General features: G+C 39.9%; 1 protein-coding gene across 4 annotated transcripts in view; it reads right to left on the reverse strand.

Annotated features, from left to right (window-relative positions):
* CAMSAP2 (calmodulin regulated spectrin associated protein family member 2) overlaps nucleotides 1-20,841 on the reverse strand; it is a 452,998-nt gene that overhangs the window by 157,910 nt on the left and 274,247 nt on the right. For all 4 annotated transcript variants that reach the window (XM_069231424.1, XM_069231423.1, XM_069231426.1 and 1 more), the window contains one exon: nucleotides 12,339-12,480. In XM_069231424.1, coding sequence (XP_069087525.1) covers nucleotides 12,339-12,480 — 142 coding nt within the window. The remainder of the gene's footprint in view (nucleotides 1-12,338; nucleotides 12,481-20,841) is intronic.

The raw sequence follows: 20,841 nt of genomic DNA on the forward strand, positions 1-20,841 counted from the left end.
GTGGAGTTTCTTCGCTCCAGGGGCATCAGACTTATAATATATCTCAACGACATTCTCCTGATGGATCAATGTCCCTGCAGTCTCTCTTTTCACCTCCGGCCGTCTCTCCATCTCTTGGAATCCCTAGGTTTTGTTATCAACAAAACAAAATCAGTTCTCATTCCAACCCAGTCTCTCCAATTTCTGGGTTTTGTAGTGGATTCTGTCAAAGCCACACTCCCGACCTGCAAGCTGTCCAAGATTCGACACAAACTCAGCCGGACTCTGAGCAAGGGCACAACTTCTCTTTGTAATCTGGCTCGTATTGTGGGCCTGCTTTCCTCGTCCATCCAGGCGATTTTTTCCAAGCCACCTCAACTATCAAGTCCTTCAACAGCTAAAGACTTCCCATCTGCAGAAGGGCCACACTTATTCTCAAGCGATTTCCCTATTGGAGGAGGCCAAGGAGGAAATCCAGTGGTGGATTACTCACATGGAGGCGTGGAACGGTCGCACCATTTTCGGTTCTCAACCGGATTTGGTTATCGAATCCAATGCCAGCACCTCTGGTTGGGGAGCGTTCTGTGGGGAATTTGCCACAGCGGAGTGTGGGCTTCATATGAATGCTCTTTTCACATCAATCGCTTGGAACTCCTGGCGGGTTCTTTTGAGGTGCGGTGCTGGATGAAAGACAAACAGAAATGCTGCGTCTTACTGAAAATGGACAATGTGGTGGCCGTACGTTACATCAATCATCTGAGGGGCACCCGCTCGAGGGCTCTGTCCGATCTGGCAAGATTCTGCTGGGAGTACTGTCCCACCCACCAGATTTCGGTGGTGGGTGAACACCTCCAAGGAGTCTCCAATCAAGTAGAAGATTGGCACTCCCCTCATTGGCACGATGCAAGCCTATGGAAACTGCGTGTACGAGTGTTCTGAGCGATCCAGGCCAGATGGGGTCCCTTCTCGGTGGATCTTTTTGCGTCTTGTCTGGATCATCAACTCGAAAGGTATTGCAGTTAGAGACCGGATCCAAGTGCAATAGCCACAGACGCGTTCCTCCAGGATTGGTCCCAAGAGCAGGGTTACGCTTTTCCCCCCTTCGCAATGATAAAGAGGGTATTATCCCAACTCCAGAGACAGCAGGTGGATCTGATGCTGGTCATGCCCATGTGGAAATCTCAAGCCTGGTTTCCAGTTCTGATGGAACTTTCTTGGGATTTTCCAATCCGTCTACCCCTGCTTCCAGATCTCCTTCTCAGTCCGTTGGGTCTCCCCCATCCTCTTATCAAGAGGGGAGGTCACAGCCTGATGGCTTTGAGGATTACTGGAAACGTTGGAAAGTCCCAGGGGTTTCGCCATCGGATGCCACCCTTCTCACCAGAGCCTGTTCGCAGAGTACTGACAAGAGGTACAAGTCTGCATGGAAACGTTGGTTGGGTTGGTGTCTTCAACGACGCCTGGATCCCATGGGGACAGGCGATGTCCATTTAAGTAATTTTCTGGCATCCCTCGCTACAGAAGGGATGGCTTATAGATCGATAAACACCTTCTGTTCTGCCATATCAGTGGGTCACTGCCCGATTGAAGGTTCTCCCGTAGGACAACACACTATGGTCTGCAAACTTTTGAGGGGCATTAGATTATCCCTGCCCCAACAACCTTGGTACTTCTCCCTCTGGGATGTTAACAGGGTTCTGACACTCTTCCGGAATTGGCCATCCAATAAATATCTTTCCAGGAAACAACTCTCAGCCAAACTGGTGACTCTTCTTTGCCTTCTATCCTGTCATAGGGTCTCGGATGTTGGAGCATTAGACTTAACAGGTAGACTCCGGATGGGATCACATTTCATATTCATAGATGTACTAACTCTAACTCTTGTGTGATCTCTTAGCCGCGATTTTCCCCAAGCTCCTCAATTATGTGTAGTCAAAGCGATTAAGGCTTACGAAGCCATGACTAATGACCTCAGGCCACACAGAGAAAATCAACTTCTCACTGCTTTAACGAAGCCCAATAAGGTGGTGGCGTCTCCTACGATCGCTAGGTGAGTTAGATGGGCGATGAGTGAAGCAGGCATAGATGTATCTATTTTTGGGGCTCACTCTGCAAGAGGCGCAATGGCATCTAAGGCTTGGACCTTGGGGGTGCGTTTGGAGGATCCTTAGGGCAGCTTACTGGTCCTCGGATTCCACCTTCAAGAGCTTCTATTTTAGACCGATTCAAACAGTAGCCCCGCTAGTGGTTGATAAGCTTTAAACTAGCCTAATCCTCACCTCCGGTCCTGACATAGAATGAAAGATTTCCTAGCTATCGTAATGGAAAGTTTCAATTCTATTAAGGACATGGAGGCGAGGATTAGTCCCTCCCTTTCCTCTTGCTTCAAGGACCCGCCCTATTTCAGGCGGGTAAATTGTCTTGTATGTTCTAAATCCACAACAATCAATGGATTCTAAAGTTGTTATATTTATGTGGACCTATGTTTGATTCTAAATCTGTTATGTTGAAATTTTACGGTTTGACTTGCTTTATTTCAGACAATATGTCAGTAAAGCTTAATGTTAACCATTCGATTCTTGGCAGGTGTGGAAGCTTCTAAACAGGAGTAACGCAACTCGACCTGGATAGTGGTCTCAGGAAGAAAGAGGAAGAGAGGATGCGGAGTCGGGCTCATTAGACGTTGGATGACTGACGAATGGTTGGAAAGGAAGTCCTTTGTTGATGTCGTTTTCTTACTTTTCTGATGTCTACTGGGTAAAGTAGTTGGACGTTTGATTTCTTGTTAATGCTGCTGTTGAAAAATAAAGTGAAGAAAGTACAGCCCAGTCCTCGCCTCCGTGTCCTTAATAGAATTTAAACTTTCTGTTACAATAGATAGGACATTTTTCATTCTATGATGAAGAAGGCATATGTCTCAGAGTTATAGGTGGTTGTTTGCCAGATTTATTCAGACGACGAATGATAAGAGAAACTCTTAGTCACTAGGGAGTACTCATGGCTGCCGGAGGTGAGGAATGTGTAGATCGATAAGCTGCTGACATGGAGGCTGGAGGTGTCCACAGTAAGTTAGTAATGAAAATGAAAAGTAAGGAAAAGCACAAGGCTGATGGACACAAGGTGATGTCTCCAATGAAAAATAAACTGTGCTTCAGACGCCAATTTATGTTTCCACATGAAGGTAAATTTCCCACCACTGGACAAGAGAACCATTTTGTAATGGTTTGCAGGGCGAAGGAAAAGCTAAAGTCGTCACACCAAGAAAACAAAATGAATGCCCGAACATCCCAGAAGCGACGCACTACACGCACCCACAAGGCCAAGTAGCAACATCAGCAGAGGCAAACTGACACTAAACGAAGTCGATCACCATCTAAATCTTTGTCCAAGTGTTCTCCAGTTTCAGTGTCAAGTGACAGTGAGAAAGAGGGATGTGAGATGTTGATGTTTACTTCAGAAAAACCTGCACATGTCGGAATGGCCACATGCAAAGATAAATACGAGTAAAAGAAAAGTCAACTGGAAAAATCACAAAAGTCATTCAAACATTGTCTGAAAAGTACACTAAAGATAAACACCTACTCCATACCTTTTGTTAGTGACAGTGATGCAACAATAAACAGTATGCCTGAGAAGAAATACAATGAGCTATCTCCATTGCCCCGTCTCACACCTTCGAACACCAAAGTGTATAATTTGGTTGCATTGACGCCATTAAAGAGTCAAGGTTCATTCGTAGCTACCATGAAACAGAAACAGACAAAGGTACAAGCACCCATTCAAGTACTTCAAGGTACTGAGTAAAGTACCTGTTTACTTCGTTTCAGTATTGCTGCTGAAATGGGACTGATAGCCCATGAAAGTGAAGCTGCATATCAATGAGGATGTTCATCCAGTTGCTCAAAGACGTAGACAAATTGCATATAATTTACAAGAAGCAGTTGAGAAAGAACCTGAAACATTACTAAAGCATGATATCATTGAGTGATCTCCTGGTCCAACTCCGTGGATTTCACCCATAGTGGTAGTACCCAAAAAGAGCAGAAGGAGATGTACCCATCTGTATTGATATGCGTCAAGCTAACAAGGCCAGTGAAAGAGAACAACATCTCGGTCTGCACATTTGCTGACAAGATCACACAGCAAAATAGTGCCAAAGTCTTCCCACGCCTTGATCTGAACGAAGGGTATCATCTATTGAAACTTGAAGAAAATTGGAGGTACATCACTGCCTTTTCTACTTACATTGATCTATTCAGATATAAAAGATTAAACTATGGTGTGTCATCAGCTGCAGAACTTTTTCACAATGTTATTTAACACATAGTACAGCCTGCCACAAATGCTTTCGGCTACAGTGATGACATATTAGTCTTTGGGGCCAAACACAAAGAACACAATAAAGCCCTTATGCAAGTTTCTTGACTGCTTACTGATGCAGGTGTAACCTTGATTGTAGAGAAATGTGAGTTCCACAAAACAAACTCAAATTCTTGGCCATATTTTTTCTGATGGGGGTATGACTCTGGATCCAGCTAAAGTACAAGCCTTGTCAGCCACCAATTCCCCCCAAGATGTTACAATGTTACATTCATTCCTTGGCATGACCAGTTACTGGTCACGTGACTTTGCCACAGTAAGTGCTCCCTTAAGAGACTTACCAAAAAGAAATGTTCCATTTTACTAGCCACACCAATGAGAACAGAGTTTTAAGAAAATCAAACAGGCAATTAAATTCACCACTGAAATGGCCTACTTTGATCCAAAGTTACATACAGAGGTTGCTGTAGATATAAGCCCGGTTGGGTTGAGTGCGATCCTTGCCTAACACAATGGACATTCAAATGCTCGAAAGCATATTGTGGCATAAGCAAGCAGACGTTTGTCACAAAATGAAGGTGCCTTTTCACAACCTGATAAAGAAAGTTTAGCAGTTGTGTGGGCTTGTGAACGTTTCCACGTATTCTTATATGGAAAACCTTTCACTCTTGTAACTGATCATCAAGCATTGCTTACTATCTTTGGAAATACAAACGCCAAGATGCCTCCCCGAATTGAACACTGGGGTTTGCGGCTACAGGAATATGACTACATTATTGTGCACCGAATAGGGAACTATCAAAAGCCTGTTGACTACTTTTAACAAATGCCAACACAGTGTCATTGTTCGACTTCCAAAGCGACTGAAGCATAAATTAACTTCTTTGTAAAGTCAATCACCCCTGCGGCTATTTATTTGGAACAAACTATTACTGCAAAGAGCAAAGACAGTGATATGTTGATACTGAGGGACATTACACATCAGTCCTGGAAACAACACACTCGACCTCTCACATATGACAGCAAATATCAGAAATTCAAGAATGTAAAAGATGAACTGTCAGTTACTCAAGGAGGTATTGTTTTACGAGGTTCAAGAATTGTCATACCAGAAAGTCTGAGACAAGTAATTGAAGTAGCTTATGAAGGACATGGTGGAATTGTTGCCACTAAGTGAGGTCCCTGAGACTGAGTTTGGTTTCCTCATCTTGATGAGAGTTGAAAAATAATTGAAGGCCTGGCATTTGTGCAATTGTTTCTCTCCCAAAGTCACTCAACATGCCTTGAACATGTCAGATTTACCATGTATGGGAGAGAATTACTGGTGATTTCTTTGGTCCTCTTGACAACGGACATCACCTGATGGTAATTATGGATAAATACTCCCGTTTTCCACTAGTAGAAGATCACTCATCTATTACTCAAGAAAAAGTAATTGAGAGATTAGATAGCATTTTTGCTATATATGGTGTGCCTTCAATTCTAAAATATGGCAATGGTCTGTCTTTCAACAGTCGAGAATGTTGAGACTTTCTTACTCATGTAAACGTGAAGCATCAGAAAATCACACTTTTTTTCCCACAAGCAAATGGTGTTGTTGGATGCTTTATGAGCTTACTTAAAAAGACTGTTCATCGTGCTAAATTGGAGGAGCTTAGTCTGAACTCAGCTCTCCATGCTACTCTTCGAGCTTATTGGTCGACTCCTGATTCAACGACAGGTGAAAGTCCTGCAACACTGATGTTTGGAAGAGTCATGACCAAGTTACCACAATAAACCAGCAGGAGATCTACAACAGATGGTGAACTTTGTCAAAGAGATTTAGGTTGAAAACAAAAGATGAAAGTATATTCTGACAAACGGCAATGTACCACGAAAATTACTTTCGGTAAAAGAAACCAAGTATTGGTGTGACAACTTAGAAAACGTAAGTCTGATGCTCCTTTAGATACTGAACCCTTTGAAGTTGTGACCAGCAAAGGACATATGGTGACTGCTCACCGTCCTAGAAAGGCCATTATGCAAGATTCGTTTTACTTCAGACATGTGCCTCATTATTCTCCAATTCTTAATGTCAGAGATGATACTAGTTCATTTGAGTCTGCAGAGCTCCCTCTAACTACATCTGTCCCTGCATTACCAGCATCAGTCATGTACGTTTCTCCTTTCTCATCTTAGCCTCATAGGACACAATCTAGTCGTTTTGGTCAGAGCTCCAAAACAACTTATTGAGGAATTGTAATATATGTATATAAGTTTGTAAACATTTTTTTAATGTAACAAGGGGGGAGATGTGGTGTCTTGAGTGCTAGCAATGAGGGGACTCTTTTGGTTCATGATAAACTCTGTAGAACTGAGATGTAGGTGGTAAAGCATGATGAATTGATTTCATGTGTAGAATGCTGAGTTTGAGCTTGCATGCAGAGGAATAAGACGTGTAAGACCAGGGTCCATCTGTGGTGTGTTCATTTACGAGTACCCAAGCTGGGGAGGACACTACAATGACCACACTTTTTATTGATATGTACAGCCCCCAGTCAAGTTCATAATTAAGTTTAAATCATTAACATGCCCACATAAATGCTATCTGGAAATACCACAGGACACCTGACAAATTGGCTTCAACCTTATGAACAAGCTAGGGATGGGTATTCCCAGACGTGGGTTCTGTGCACACTGTGCCATTGGAATCAAGCTATACCTGAATGATGAGCACCAACAAGAGTAAAGGTGGTCCTGGGTTGTTTGTGTTCCAGTTCAGGGAGGACCTGGCCTGGCAGTTGAGGCTGGGCTGTTCCTACTGGAGCAGGGTCAAGACTGATTTAGATATTAGTTGGGTCCAAACGGAGGTGGCATGTGGCAAAATAATAATAGATTGGGATTTGGCTTGAGTTATTATTAGTGGCTAAGATTAATTCAAGCATTCCAACCATCACCCCTTTGAATACTTAAGGACTTTTAGGTAAGGCACTCAACCTGTTATCCACCATATTATAACAATATTGAGTGCTTTTCCCAGGTGGGTTTAAAGTTTTGTAATGAACTCACAACATATTAGACTACAAAGTGAGTTTCCTCAATTTAAGAAAACCCTGGAGATATATCTTTTTAGATCGGAGGAGCCTTCTGCATCTCATTCCACCAATGGCTTGGATGCCAAAGGGCCTGCTAAGCTCTATATATCTGTTTACATATTCAAATCTCCTCAAAAGTTCCATTTTACTTTCAGTTTGAAAGCAGGCACAGGGAAGCATAAAACCTAATTTTGGAGAAAAAAATAGTTTTAGGTAGTCACACTGCAGTTCACATAATTATTGCGAGCAACAGTGAAGAACTATCATTTTCCTTGGGGGTAGAATAGCTTAGTTGAAATTATGTTTTAGGTCACCAAATGCCTTGGAAGCAAGTTTGCGGGCATACTCAAAAGTGAATTGATTGATGTGGCAGCCAGGCCACACATTTATGTGCAGAAAGTTCAATATGCTCTTACAAAGTTAGGCTTGATTTGCAACTAATACGAGTCTTGGACATCCGAAGAAATACAACTTAATTTGCCAGAGGATAAGTGCATCTGTACTCTACCTAATAAATGTGTGTCCGCTTTTATTTGAACAGATTGTTATTTCTTGAATATGTAATGAAGATTAGGGATGGGCAGAACATGCGGAGTTTCACTCTGTACAATTCCATAGAGTTTCGCGAAAACTCTGTGAGATTCCTCAAATGTGCGGAAACAGGCACGTTGCACTACTGATACTGATTTATAGCACCAGGAGCTTGTTCACGAACAGCACAACAAGGTGCGCCAGAGGGCATTAAGTTTGCTGCTGATTAAGTAGATTTTCTACTCGAGCAACAGCTTTCTCACAACGAACGGTCTCGACCGCCCATGACCGTTGGCGTTGGAGAAATCTCGCAAATTGCCACCTAGCTGCCAAAAAGGGTGTGTCAAAACTCACTCACCCTTGCCAGCTTACCATTAGCAGTTGGTGGAATTTGGGCGGAACTCAGCGTTACAAGCATAACGCGGAGTGGCCAAACTTTGCCTACCCCGCCGCTGGAGTTAAATTTATTGCCCACCCCTAGTGAAGATATAATATAAGCAAGATAAGTGGACTCACAATTGACTCCCCCTTTTACAGTGAAAAACAGGCTGTGAAGAAATCCAAAAAAGGTTTAACCATCAAGGATTGGAAAATATACTACTACTAATAATATAAAAAGTAAAAAAAACAAAACAAGAAAACTATGTTAGTGTTATTCCCAAGAGCTACAGAATAATAAGTGCAGGATATACATATCAATTAGTATTTGGAGGATCAGAAAAAATATGAAGGTAAGGAGAAATCCTCCTGCATTCATTGTCTGAGAGATGCCAATGCACAAAAGGAACGCACCCCACAATCCCTAGCACGGGTCCTGTGTGCCATGACGTACAGGGAAAGGAGAATGGCGGCCAAGGATGCCACTGTGTCATGGGTGCCAAATAGCCGGGAGGGGGAGGATATACAAAATTTAACTTAAAGGGACCGGAGAACGCTGCAGGAGCCACGCCCGAATACTGTGTGGCAAAAATAATGATGAACTTCTTACACTCTGCCCCCTCTTAGAAGCTCCAGGTTTACGGGGGAATGTTGAATATAATTGCTTACCCAAAACAGGAGCATGATCCTGCAAGGTCCCAGAAATGATCACAAGGATTATATCCTTTCCAGTCAATAAGGTACTGAAGCTTCCCTTTAAAGTTTCAGGAGTCATAGATCTTCTGAACTTCATACTCAGGTTGCCCATCAATAAGTATGAGAGCTGCAAAAATATGGTTTTAATGAGAAACATGAAAGGACATACGAACGCTCCAGGAAAGGGGAAGCTTGAGTTGTTCAGTGACAGGATTAATAATCCTAGAAATTTCAAAAAGGCCATAAAACCTAGGTGTGAATTTAGACCTGAAGTTAGAGCATGGTAGATTAATAGAGGACAGTGAACCCCTCCCTATCTGATTAGTGGGAGCTGGCTGCCTGTGCTGATTGTCCTGTAATCTCTGTTTAAACTCAGTCTGCATTTTTTGTATTAATTTCTCTCTGACCTTCCTTAACCTTTCCCATTAATTTTGAACTGTAAGTACTGGATCATAAGTTTCGAGGGAATGAAGAAATGGTTGAGGATGGAGTCCTATCAAGGTGAAGAAGGGAGAGCAACCTTAGGGTGTAAGGATTGTTGTATTGTAGGCAAACTCTGCTGCAAGTAAGAGACAATTCCAATTGTCTTGGGTAGGCGAAATATTGCACCTTGAATACTTTTTACAGGCTTAATTTAACCTTTCAGTTTGCCCATTAGTTTGAGGATGGAAGCCAAAAGTTAGTCCCCTTTGGATGCCAAGTTTATGATGTGGAGATTTCCAAAATTTTGAGATGATCAGAAATATCGAAGGTAGTCCATGGAGTTTCAATATGTCACAATGGAAAATGTCAGTTATTTCTGATGCAGTTGGCAACTTGAGAAGTGCAGAAAAATGAGGAGCTGTCATAGTATATGAATCTACTATAACCATTATCGTGGTTTAAATTCTCAGATCAAGGCAAATCTACTGTAATGTCAGAAGAAATGGTTTACCAGGAGTTAGAGGCACTTTCGCGTGACAATAGTAATCCTGATTTTCTTTGCCGTTCAGATTTATTTTGAGCATAAACTACAGAGGAGTTGATAAACCTTGACATTGCAGTGAAGAGAAGGCCACCAGTACCTCCTTATGATCAGATCTTCAGTGATTCTGCAACCTCTGTATCTAGAGATTAATGAATAATGGCAAACTTGAAGTATAAGTCTGAGTGAAAGTTTTAATGGCATACACAGTTTGCTTTGAACAAATACAAATCATTTGTATTCTTTATCTGAAAACCAGGAAAAGGTTTTTCTAAGTTCTAGAGATTAAATAATTTGGGTTCTTGACAAACTGACTCAAAAATGGGGAAAAGGTTACAGAAATTAAGGTTTTTGGAGCAATGATTTTCGCAATAGTTCTGGAATCCTCTGATTTAGAATAATGCCTAGAGAGTGAATCAGCGATAACATTTTTAGATCCCGGAATGTGGGTAAGAAAAAATCAAACTGTTGAAAAAATGCCCACTGGGCATTTCCTACTATTCCAACACTCCAACTGTTGGAGAACTTGAAGACTTCTATGGACGGTGCAGACGGCTGCTCAACATTGAGCATCTCCATTCTATAAATGCTGCCTTTACAGTCAGAAGTTCTTCACCAAAATGGAATAGTTTCTTTCTGCTGTAGACAATTTTTGTAGACGAAGGCAACTGGATGTTCTTTTCCATGTTGGTGTAGCTAAATCAAGACTGATACCACAGCTAGATCTGAGGCATCAGTCTAAAAAATTAAGGGTTTGGCGGCATTAGGATGATGTAATATGGGAGCTTAAATTAACAATTTCTTAAGCTTTTCAAAGGCTAGGGTTACACTATGACTTAATCGGAGAGTCTTGTTCTTCTTCAGCAGATTAGTGATTGGAGAGACTAGCTTGGAGAAATTGTTGATGAGCTTCCTGTAATAATTTGCTAGGCTTACATGCTCTGTTTCTTTTATTGAAGTAGCTGTAGGCCAGTCTACAATGGCTTGAACCTTCCTATTGTCCATGGTTATTTTTCAGAGCAAAGAACAAAGCCCAAATAGTCTACAGAATGTTTTCCAAACAATTTGGTAAACATTTTTTTTCTCTCAGACGCTGCAAGACTTGTTTGACATGAGATAGATGATCTACTGGGTCTGTAGAAGAAACAAGGATGTCATCTAAGTAGGTGACTAGTGTCTGGAGGATCAAGTCTGAAAGGACTCTACTCATGAAACGATGGAAAACAGCAGGGGCATTACAGAGGTCAAACAGCTTCACTAAACACTCAAAGTGGCTAAAGGTTTTTTTAATGCTGTTTTCCACTCATCACCTGATTGAATCAGGTGACAGACTCTTCTCAAATCCAATTTTGTGAATACTTTAGCACCATGCAGTCCAGAAAAGAATGAATTCCATACAGTATCTCACTAACCTATGTCACAGACGCTTAGCTGAAATAAAAACAACTTACTACACCACATACCTATTCAAAATGTGTGTTTGCAAACTCAACCAGGGCTACTTTACATTTTAAAATAATGACATCCGGTTTCCAGACTTCTTGGTGGTAATGATTTTTAAGAATACTTTAACGAACATTCTAGTTCAAACTTATATTATCAGTTGAAGTATGAGACGTCTATTTTGGAACCTTTTATGACCTCACAGTTGAAAGTGTACCATGGTTTAGCTTGCATCTTCATGACTAAGCCTTTCACAAAGGTCTTATAATTTTGAGTAACATAATTGCTTTGTTTCAGAGCCAAGGAAATGGAAAGGAAATACCTTTCAGCATTTGTGTTACATTCAAAGTATGAGTCCGGTTAACTGTGAATTTTGTACCCCCAAATAACCACACATTTTTCTTGCAAACACTACAGGTCTTTCATAGATAACATCTAGTGTGAGACTGACAGAAATAGTTTTATTAATGTTAGTTGGTTATGCCCATTACATGTAGGAGACTACACACTACAGTGCTCCTACTACAAGGTGTCCATGCGAAACCACCCGTCTTTCCATTACTTATATGAATACTTTGAAATAAATGAGCAGAGACGTGGAAGAAGATAAATAAGATGACCACAACGGTACTAGGACTCAATGGCACAGTACTATTTTCTTATAAATCAAGACTGAATGTTGTGAGTCTGACATCTGAACAAACATCATACATAGTACAAATACAAAAATGCTGATTCAGAATGACAATTGTAGTTCATATAAAGCTACAAAAGTGCCAAAGAGGAATAATGACAGCAACAAAACACCTAAAACGTACTTAATTAAACAAATAGCTTGTCAATGAACGTCAAAACCAGCTCAGTTATGTACTTCTTGCCTATTAAAGTCTATTAAAGACTTATTATCTGTTCACAAAAATCATTTCTGGTATAGCAAATACAGGTCTTTTCACCTTCCAATTTGATGACATCAGGGCAGTAAAAGTGGATGAGGGCAGCTAGTGCACATCCATCCGTACCATCCTTCAGCAGATTTTCCACTAGTGGGATGCAAGGTAGCTGTTTAAGAAGCGTCTGATCTTTCCTATATCGAGCCTGTGAGACAGTAACACAGAAATTTGAGACAGCACTCATTAGGAATGCAATCATAGTAGCACAAATATCTTTATATATATTTAATAAACATACACAGCAAGAGAGATATGCAGATTGATTGTGTTTCTCCATTTGTATTTTCAAAATATTCTGCTCATATTTGAGGGAGAATGTCAATTTTAATGCAGCAGCACAGCGATGGGCGCATATATGGCTCCATTGTAGGACAATTGTTACATTAAACAAGGATGCATTTTTATAACAACTGTTTACAAAAATATGGTAAATTATGCCTATACTTTCCAAGTGATATCTTTGTGATATGGAAATCCAAAGGGTCAGCTGTTAAGAGTTACTACATATTTGAACCCCTCTAATCTGTTCACAACAGATTATAGAATCGAATCCATATACACTCATTTTGATCCACTTCTACATGCAGTGCATCCCTAGTCTTCATGCGGTTCCTGTCCTAAACAAAAGGCACCACAATGTAGTCATGAGTGAAAAGTTGTAAAGATTGCACAATAAATATATGTTGGTGTAAACGGCACACCTGGGGTAACTACCACATGAATTCACACACTACAATCAATATTTATTACTACAATCTAACTGTTATCACTGCAGTGATTTGGCAAAAGGTTACCATGATCCTAATTACTAAGAGACTGAGCATGAACTCAGATCCAGGTGAGGACAAATGGTTGTGATCTGAGCTTAAGTGGTAAAAATGTTTTGCTCAGAAGCCCATCGCCATGGCGCTACTGAATGTCAAGTTGCCGATTATCAAGACTGCTTAGTGAGGATTTCACTTCATGCCTCTTTCATCCACCACTAGATACTCCTTATCCCATTATCTCATTCTTGCACATTCTTTTACATCTCTGTTTTCTCTCTTTGTTACTGTTTTTACATATTTTCCTTTATCCTTCTTTTTCTTTTTTGTATTTTTGTCTCTCTTGTTCTGGATCAAAGTTTGATGAGGAATAATAAGTACTTGTCCCCAAAAATGAATGCCAAGGGCCCAACCTGCAACCACACACTAAAATTAAGCACTGTTTGTGGTATGTCTATATGGGAGTTATGGTGAAGCAAATACATTCTCTTCTATAAAGTGCATGGGTGTCACTGGGTAAACACAGACACGGTGTTTGCTGCCTACTATAACTAAGTACACAATTTTTTTTTAAATGTGAGTGCATTTTTAGAAAATATTGGATCTTTTTTCAAAATCGTTCCAATTAAACAACCATCCCAAAACATCCAACTTACATATAGTTGCAATGGGATTCAAAAGGATATACTAGCATACCCAGATTTCTAAACTTTGTACAAAATACATTTTACTTATGCCTGCTCTGTGTGGATTAGTTTATTTTTGGGGAAATATTTGTGCCTGTTTACTCTTGTTATGTTCATCCCAGTTTTCTCAGAGAACATTTCCTGGAGTAATATCCATTTCAGTTAACGTAATATTATTTTATCAAAATACTTCACAACATAAAACATTCTGCATCACTTTCCAATAACAAAGAAATAGGAACATTTGGGCCTTGGATTTAATGGAACAACTTTAATATAACTGGTCGATATCTTAATGAGAACATGCATGTTGCAAAATAATATGGAATTACACAAATCATATATATGAAGTAATTGCCACTTCACTGTAATAGCTAATAATAATGGGCATAATATATACTGGTTATTTCAACAGGGTCCTTAATAACACCTGCCAAAAACAGTAGATGGACCAACACTTGATACCATATAAATGGGATTTTAGAGCAAGGATAATCTTAGCCACTCCAACAGTACTCCTTGTTACTTACTGGTAAGATTTGAATTTGGCTCAGAATAATCAAGTGAAGTTAACCATTTAGGTACTTTAAACTTGCGTTATCAAGTTTTATATTGTTTTTGGCCATGGATATGGGTGCTATATAAACTGTTAAATAAAATATCTTGCTGGTTTTGATTATGCTTTTTCAAGTGAGATACCATTTATGAATCTGTTAAACACAGGATGCAATTTCACATTAATAACATAGGCCACAGCTCACCTAAAGGCTCCTTAAGCCAAACATATTTTAACTCCACCTTTTTCATCTTACTTAAAGCAGTGTACTTCACTTATCCTTTCAATTTTTGTTTCCAGTGGTCAGTGTTTTGTACTGAGTATTTGTGAATTGTTCTTATCACTGGACAATGTTTGTGATTTGAAAAGGAATCTTGTTTGTAGGGTTATAGGGTGGTAAGGATGTAACAGAAGTTGAGAAAATAAAATAGCTAGACCAGGAGATTGAGGACTGTGCGTCTGATTGTCACAACTCTTGGATATATTGAATACAGGACAGCAATGCCAATCCTACCTTCTACCCTTCTTCATCCACTCTAAAAAATTCAGGAAAGTGAGGGAATGCTTATCACTAGGAGGAAATGGGACTGGGAGAGAGAGGTAGAGAGAAACACATGCCACAGCAGGTTGGATGTTGAAGACCTGGACAGGCTTTACTGGTTTACAGGATTGCACAGTACCACAGGCTACAAAGGCAAAGTACAACGTATCTGTCAAGATATACCAAGATAAGACAGTAAGCATGTGGCCAAAAACAGGGACTCACAATGCATGAAGTTGTAAAAAGGACTCATACTGTAACTAGCGTCCAGGAAAACTTGGAGACTTGTACAGAACCAAAAAAAGACAACCTCCCCAGCACCAGTGAAGCTTAGTTTTAGTTGCATCCAATGTCTTCTACGGAAGCAAAGGCAAGAAGGTGGCAACAAACGAGGGACAGAAAGTAACCAGCAAGGTAGAAAATAGTAACAGTGTGAGAACAACGTTGGATGCGAACTAAGGTAACTGAGTTTTAGTCACTGTTGTGTTGCCAGACACCAGCTTTCAGGTCAGAGAGGTCTTTTTAGGCTCTACCTAAATTGACCTTGATGTTCCCTTGTCAAATACCGACCCTTTAGTGGGTGGTGCAGAGTGTTGCTAAAGTGACCATGGATATGTCTTTCATTCATGACTGTAGTTTCCATTGTCCTGTCCTACACCTCCCCCACGTGTTGTGTTTCTTAACCCTTTTTTGATGTGTTAATCTCAGAGATTTGACAGTAGCCCTCTCCCAAAGGCCCCGCCTTCTTTTGAGATTGGGTTAAATAGGAAACTTCCTGTGGAATGCTCTTACCTATCTTGGGGAAGGTGCTTCACCAACTAGAATGGGGGAAGTAGTGACTGAAGTAATGGAAACAGTCTTTTCAATGGACAGCTATATCTTTTCTTCTACCTTGAATTCTGATCAGGGCTGCAATGCCTGTCTGAAAATCTCTTGCTTGTATTTGGCATTGTTCTTTCAAAATCGAGATGTAAACAGAGACCCAGAGACAGAACAAAGACGATCTGTGATAATGATATGTGGCAACAAATGTAATCTGACAACGTCCTTGACGAACCCAGCAGCTAATGCAATAGCAGCATGCAGGACAGTTTGCTGCTCCCTCTTCTTGTCATGACATGTATTCATAGCTGCATTTAGATAAGAAAAGAGACTGCCTTGAATTTTTAGGGTTCATACTTTTCATGGACTTTAAGTAATCTATGTTCTTGTGGTCTGTCCAGATAGTGATGCGATGCTGAGCCCCTCCAAATAATGTATCTGACTGGCCAATACTTCTTTGTTGGCAAAGAGCTCCTGACCATAAATGTTGTTATAGATTCTAAAGATGTTACAGTTTGTGAGATGTATGCAATAGGATGCACCAATCCAGTGTTGGGATCCTTTTGTGAGGGGATGGCTTCAATGGCATATGAAGAGGCAGCCATCTGTATGGCAAGTCACTGATATTGTGTTTCAAAATGTGAGTTGTCGTGAATGTTTCTGAAATACTATCTCCTCCATGTGTAGTGTTTTTTAGCCTTTGATGTGTTAATATGAGATACCTGGCAATAATGGAATTAACAAAAGAGAGGGATGTCGAACCAGATGTTAAAACAACAGGGGATGCACTCAGAGAGAAAGGTAAATTTGTACTTATTTGTATTTTGTAGGTGCCAATATGTTACATTAACCCTCTTCAAAGAGCTTTGAATCACATCATGACTTGAAAAAAATTGACGTTCAAAATTGAAGACAGAGAAACTTAAAAAAACAAGAGCCCCATGCCCAAACATTACATTAAGTATGCACATGGCAACATGTTCTGATGCACTTCTGATTTCCAGAAGGAAGAAATGTCAGAAAGCATCCATTCACCATTCCCCTGCAGCATCTGAAAACACTGCTTTAACCAGTCTGCTCACAACTCATAAAGGCCCTTATTAAAAGCAGATACTATTTTTGCTCCCACGTCACTGACCTCTTCTGTTTCTGTCTGATAAAACTCATTCTGGCACCTCTCTTCCCACTTTTCATGCTGACTTCTTCAGGTTGAGTGAGTCCCAGTTCAAGCATGGGCCTACTACTTTGCTTCATAATGCTTTAGGAAAACGGCTGTAATGGCTAAGCCCTTACCATTAATCCCATGGTCACTAGTCGGGATGGCATCGATCAGTGTCAGGTTTTATGATGAAAACTTGCTTCTACTGAAGGGGCATTAAATACATTTATGAAGAGCAGTGGTTAATACACATCAAGCAACAGGGAACCTAAATCAACCACCCAAATGTTATTTGGCACTAAAGGTTGTGGCAAGCCCATAAGGAAATGATGAGCCTTGATCTTATGATGTGAGCTTTGGACAAAGGTGGCTGGAATGCCTATGGTTGACAGATATTTGGGCTGCATCCTCTTGGCACACATTTCCGTTCTTATGGCTGTCTACCATTGGCACCAAGAGAGCTGCTTGTAACTTGCACATCTTGGGGCTTCCTGTATTGACACATTTATATACCTTGAGATGCCTTGAGATGCCTATGTTAGTCACAACTCGGACTGACTAGAAATGGGACATTTGTTTGCTGAATATGGTTAGTGTGACAAATGATGCACAGGGACTGGTGAGATTGGTGTTAGGGCATGTTTAAATACCAAAAATTAATGCTATTGACATATAGACATAATTCATAGGCCTTAGATGAAAAGCCATATTTTAAAAGCAAATGAGAGCACTAGGCTTTCACATTTACATGTATTAAGTTTCAATAGCTGCAGAATACTTTTGTTTAGCTAACCTAGGTCAAGCAGTATTTGCAATGTTAATATTCAGTAAAGGTGACATGTTGTGAAATGCATGATTCTATAATAATAAAGTGCTAAGTTTTGACTTTCCCATAAACTTGGGGCCTGATTTAGATCCTGGCAGCAAGATTACTCCGTCACAAATGTGATGTATAACTCGTCCGCTGTATTACAATCTCAACAGCATATTAAAGGATCGTAACACTGGAGACAGAATATTCGTCATATTTGTGACAGACTATTTTCCGCCACCAAGATCTAAATCAGGCCCTTGGTTTTTATTAAATATAATAATATGTTACAATGTTTAGTTAATTTACGTGGATGTTTCCACATGGACAATATGTCTTGTCAGTTTAGATGGGTGAGAAACCTATGATCTAATGAAATTATGTAAAGGCCTAACCATAAACTGTAGTTTTCTTATAGTAGACAAATGGTGGGTATTCTCCTGAGTTTCTACAAAATGTTTCACAAAATATTTCATTTGAATGTAGATGTATCTCTTAGCTATTGTCTTTTGACTGCTTAGACAACGGAGGCTTTCCTTTCAAATGTTGATATGAAACTCTATAAAAGTGATCCTAGAGTAGGATGAGACTCACTTCACAGACCCTTTTCAGACTCTCTGCAGAACCCTTTGCAGATGCTTCTCAGATTCATTCTGAGAGTACCTTTCATTTTCCCTGCCTGAATTTATGTTGTTCTGAGACTCTACTGAGTTTCTCAAACCTCTCTTTATGGGAAGTTCTGCTTTAATTAATTACTATTTGAGATTTTATGCTAAAAGCTTCATGTTTTACCTCTCGATTTAGAGATCCTTATGGGTTTTAACTGTTGCTTTTCTCCAATTCCCCAGGATTAGTATTAGGATTTTTACTTTATGGAAGACATTTAAATGCTATTGTTCTTCTATTCAGCCATTCTTATTACCCACCCTGACTGATCCAAATAAACTGATGAGATTTATTATTGATTCTCCTAATAAAGATTTACAATTTTGAGACTTTAATACAGCTTTGAAACTCACACCAACTCTTTTCGTTGACTCCCAAGAGATTGAAATTGAAAACTGTGATGACTAGTTGGTTTGATTTGCAGCTCCTGATTAATTCTCACTTATGGCAATGGTCTGTTGGCCTAGCCTGAGTAACAGCAGGGGCTGCTGATTTGGTGAGTTCATAAAATCACGCCGTAAACCAAATATTTAACAAATGTCCCTGCTCCACCATTGGCAAGAATCAGCTTGCTACGTAGGTAGCAGGGGATACTTAAAAACAGAAACTGGACAGCCCACACACTTGAATACAAGTGAGGGAGCAGTAATTTTAGTATTGGCACTCACATGACAATGATAGTCTATATGTGACAGTTTATGCATTAAGTTAACCAAAGTACTAATAGTTTAGTTGTAAAGTGATGCACTGAGAAGCCATGTTAGCGTAAATACACTCTATGAGACCCATGTAGACTAGCTAATAAATCTCGTGTTTAAAGAATTAATTTATCATCATGTTGGGGAATGTTTTAAAATCATATACAAAAGTAGAGAAATGTAGTTTTGAGCCATATTGACAGAAAGGTATTTCATTTAAAAGTAACTGTAACATGAACATTAATTAAAGTTTATTAATGTTGATTTTATAATTTGCGTGTTTATTGTGTCTTTTTTGCATGATTTAATGTGCTGTTTTAATCCACTTGCATTAACCTAAATGATGCCTGCTAGGCCCTGTATTTTTGACTGTGCAGAAAATGTCTAGTCATCTTGCTAACATGAACCTTTCCTTTCAGATTTCATTCTAATGAGAATGCTAACTTGGTAATAGATGTCAATTGTTCTACACATAGTGAGCCTGGGGAAGTTTGCCTTGAGTACCGTACATTCAGGACTGTGGACTGGCCACATATACAATTATTACAATCTTCCATGGAAGAGTACAGATGGACACAGTTCTCATGAACGTCTTGAGAATTCTAAATTTTCTATTGGATGGTACACCTTAAACGTCATGTGGAGCGATGGATGGATGAATCATTTTGCTCAATGAACTGGACTGAGTTCAGTATCCTTTTGCCATTCCTTGCTGCATGCCAAAAACTTTGGACTTCAAGTGGTATGATCCTTTCTACCTTTTGCCCCTTTGAAATGCCTTACTGAGAATTAGCAATTTTCCAATGACCCAGAGAAGACTTTTGACCGAGCTTCTGAGAGTCTGACACCTCCCTTATTTACTTACTTTTTGCCCACTTTAGTAAGTGATTTGTTGCCCAAGGTTTTGGTATTCCAAATTCTTTTAGCCCTTTTTGTCCTTTTTGTCTTTTGTCCACATGTATTTAGCCCAGCACATTATTCCCTGATTGGCTAATCTGTCAGATTTCTTTTGATTTAACTAGTTGAACCTAGATGATTTAAATTGCCTTAATGCTTATTAGAACTGAGTAATGCTTGTTTTCCGTACATCACACTATTCTCCTGATGTTCTGTATTGTATTTGTTGAGTGATTAGTTTTATTAATATTAGTTCATATAAACCTTTTTTGTCGCCTTGGGCAACCTTTGATAATACTGTATCTTTATTATTTTGTCTTGAGTATTGTCTCCATGACTTTGAGTTTAAGCTGGAAATAAAACTCCTTAACTTTATTTTTGACTGGAGTTTTCCTTAAGTGGCCACATTGGTCATACCGAGTAAACTGAATTGGTTTGTATTGAAATTTATTGAGGTCCTTATGCTGGGTCAAAAGATTCATTGACCTTGTCAGGCATTGATTCCTGTGAAGGAAGAAATGCATCAAAGCAAGAAAATAAGAGCTAGATAACGAGGCCATGATTAAAGTATAAATATTTTATAGCAGATGATGTGGGTGACAACTGTTTTGTAGCTAGATACACTACTGCAGAAAAGTCCCCATAGCTTGTCAGTGTCTGAAGGTGTAGTAACTCAGGCTCAACCACTCTCCAGTTAGGGGACCCCAGGAGCATTTTCCTCATGTGATTTTCTAATGGAGGTTTGGAATGGGAGGATTTTCATTCCTGTTAAAGCGTGGGTTTTGCAACTGAACTAAATATGGCTACCTCTTATTTACATAGAAATGCTTAGGTGTATGGAGCAAGCGTTCAAGGGGTATTGACAAGGTATGTAGTAAGACTGGGTCTTGACTGGAGGAGTGGTCT

Source organism: Pleurodeles waltl, chromosome 4_2, assembly GCF_031143425.1.
Source record: "Pleurodeles waltl isolate 20211129_DDA chromosome 4_2, aPleWal1.hap1.20221129, whole genome shotgun sequence".
Taxonomy (NCBI): domain Eukaryota; kingdom Metazoa; phylum Chordata; class Amphibia; order Caudata; family Salamandridae; genus Pleurodeles; species Pleurodeles waltl.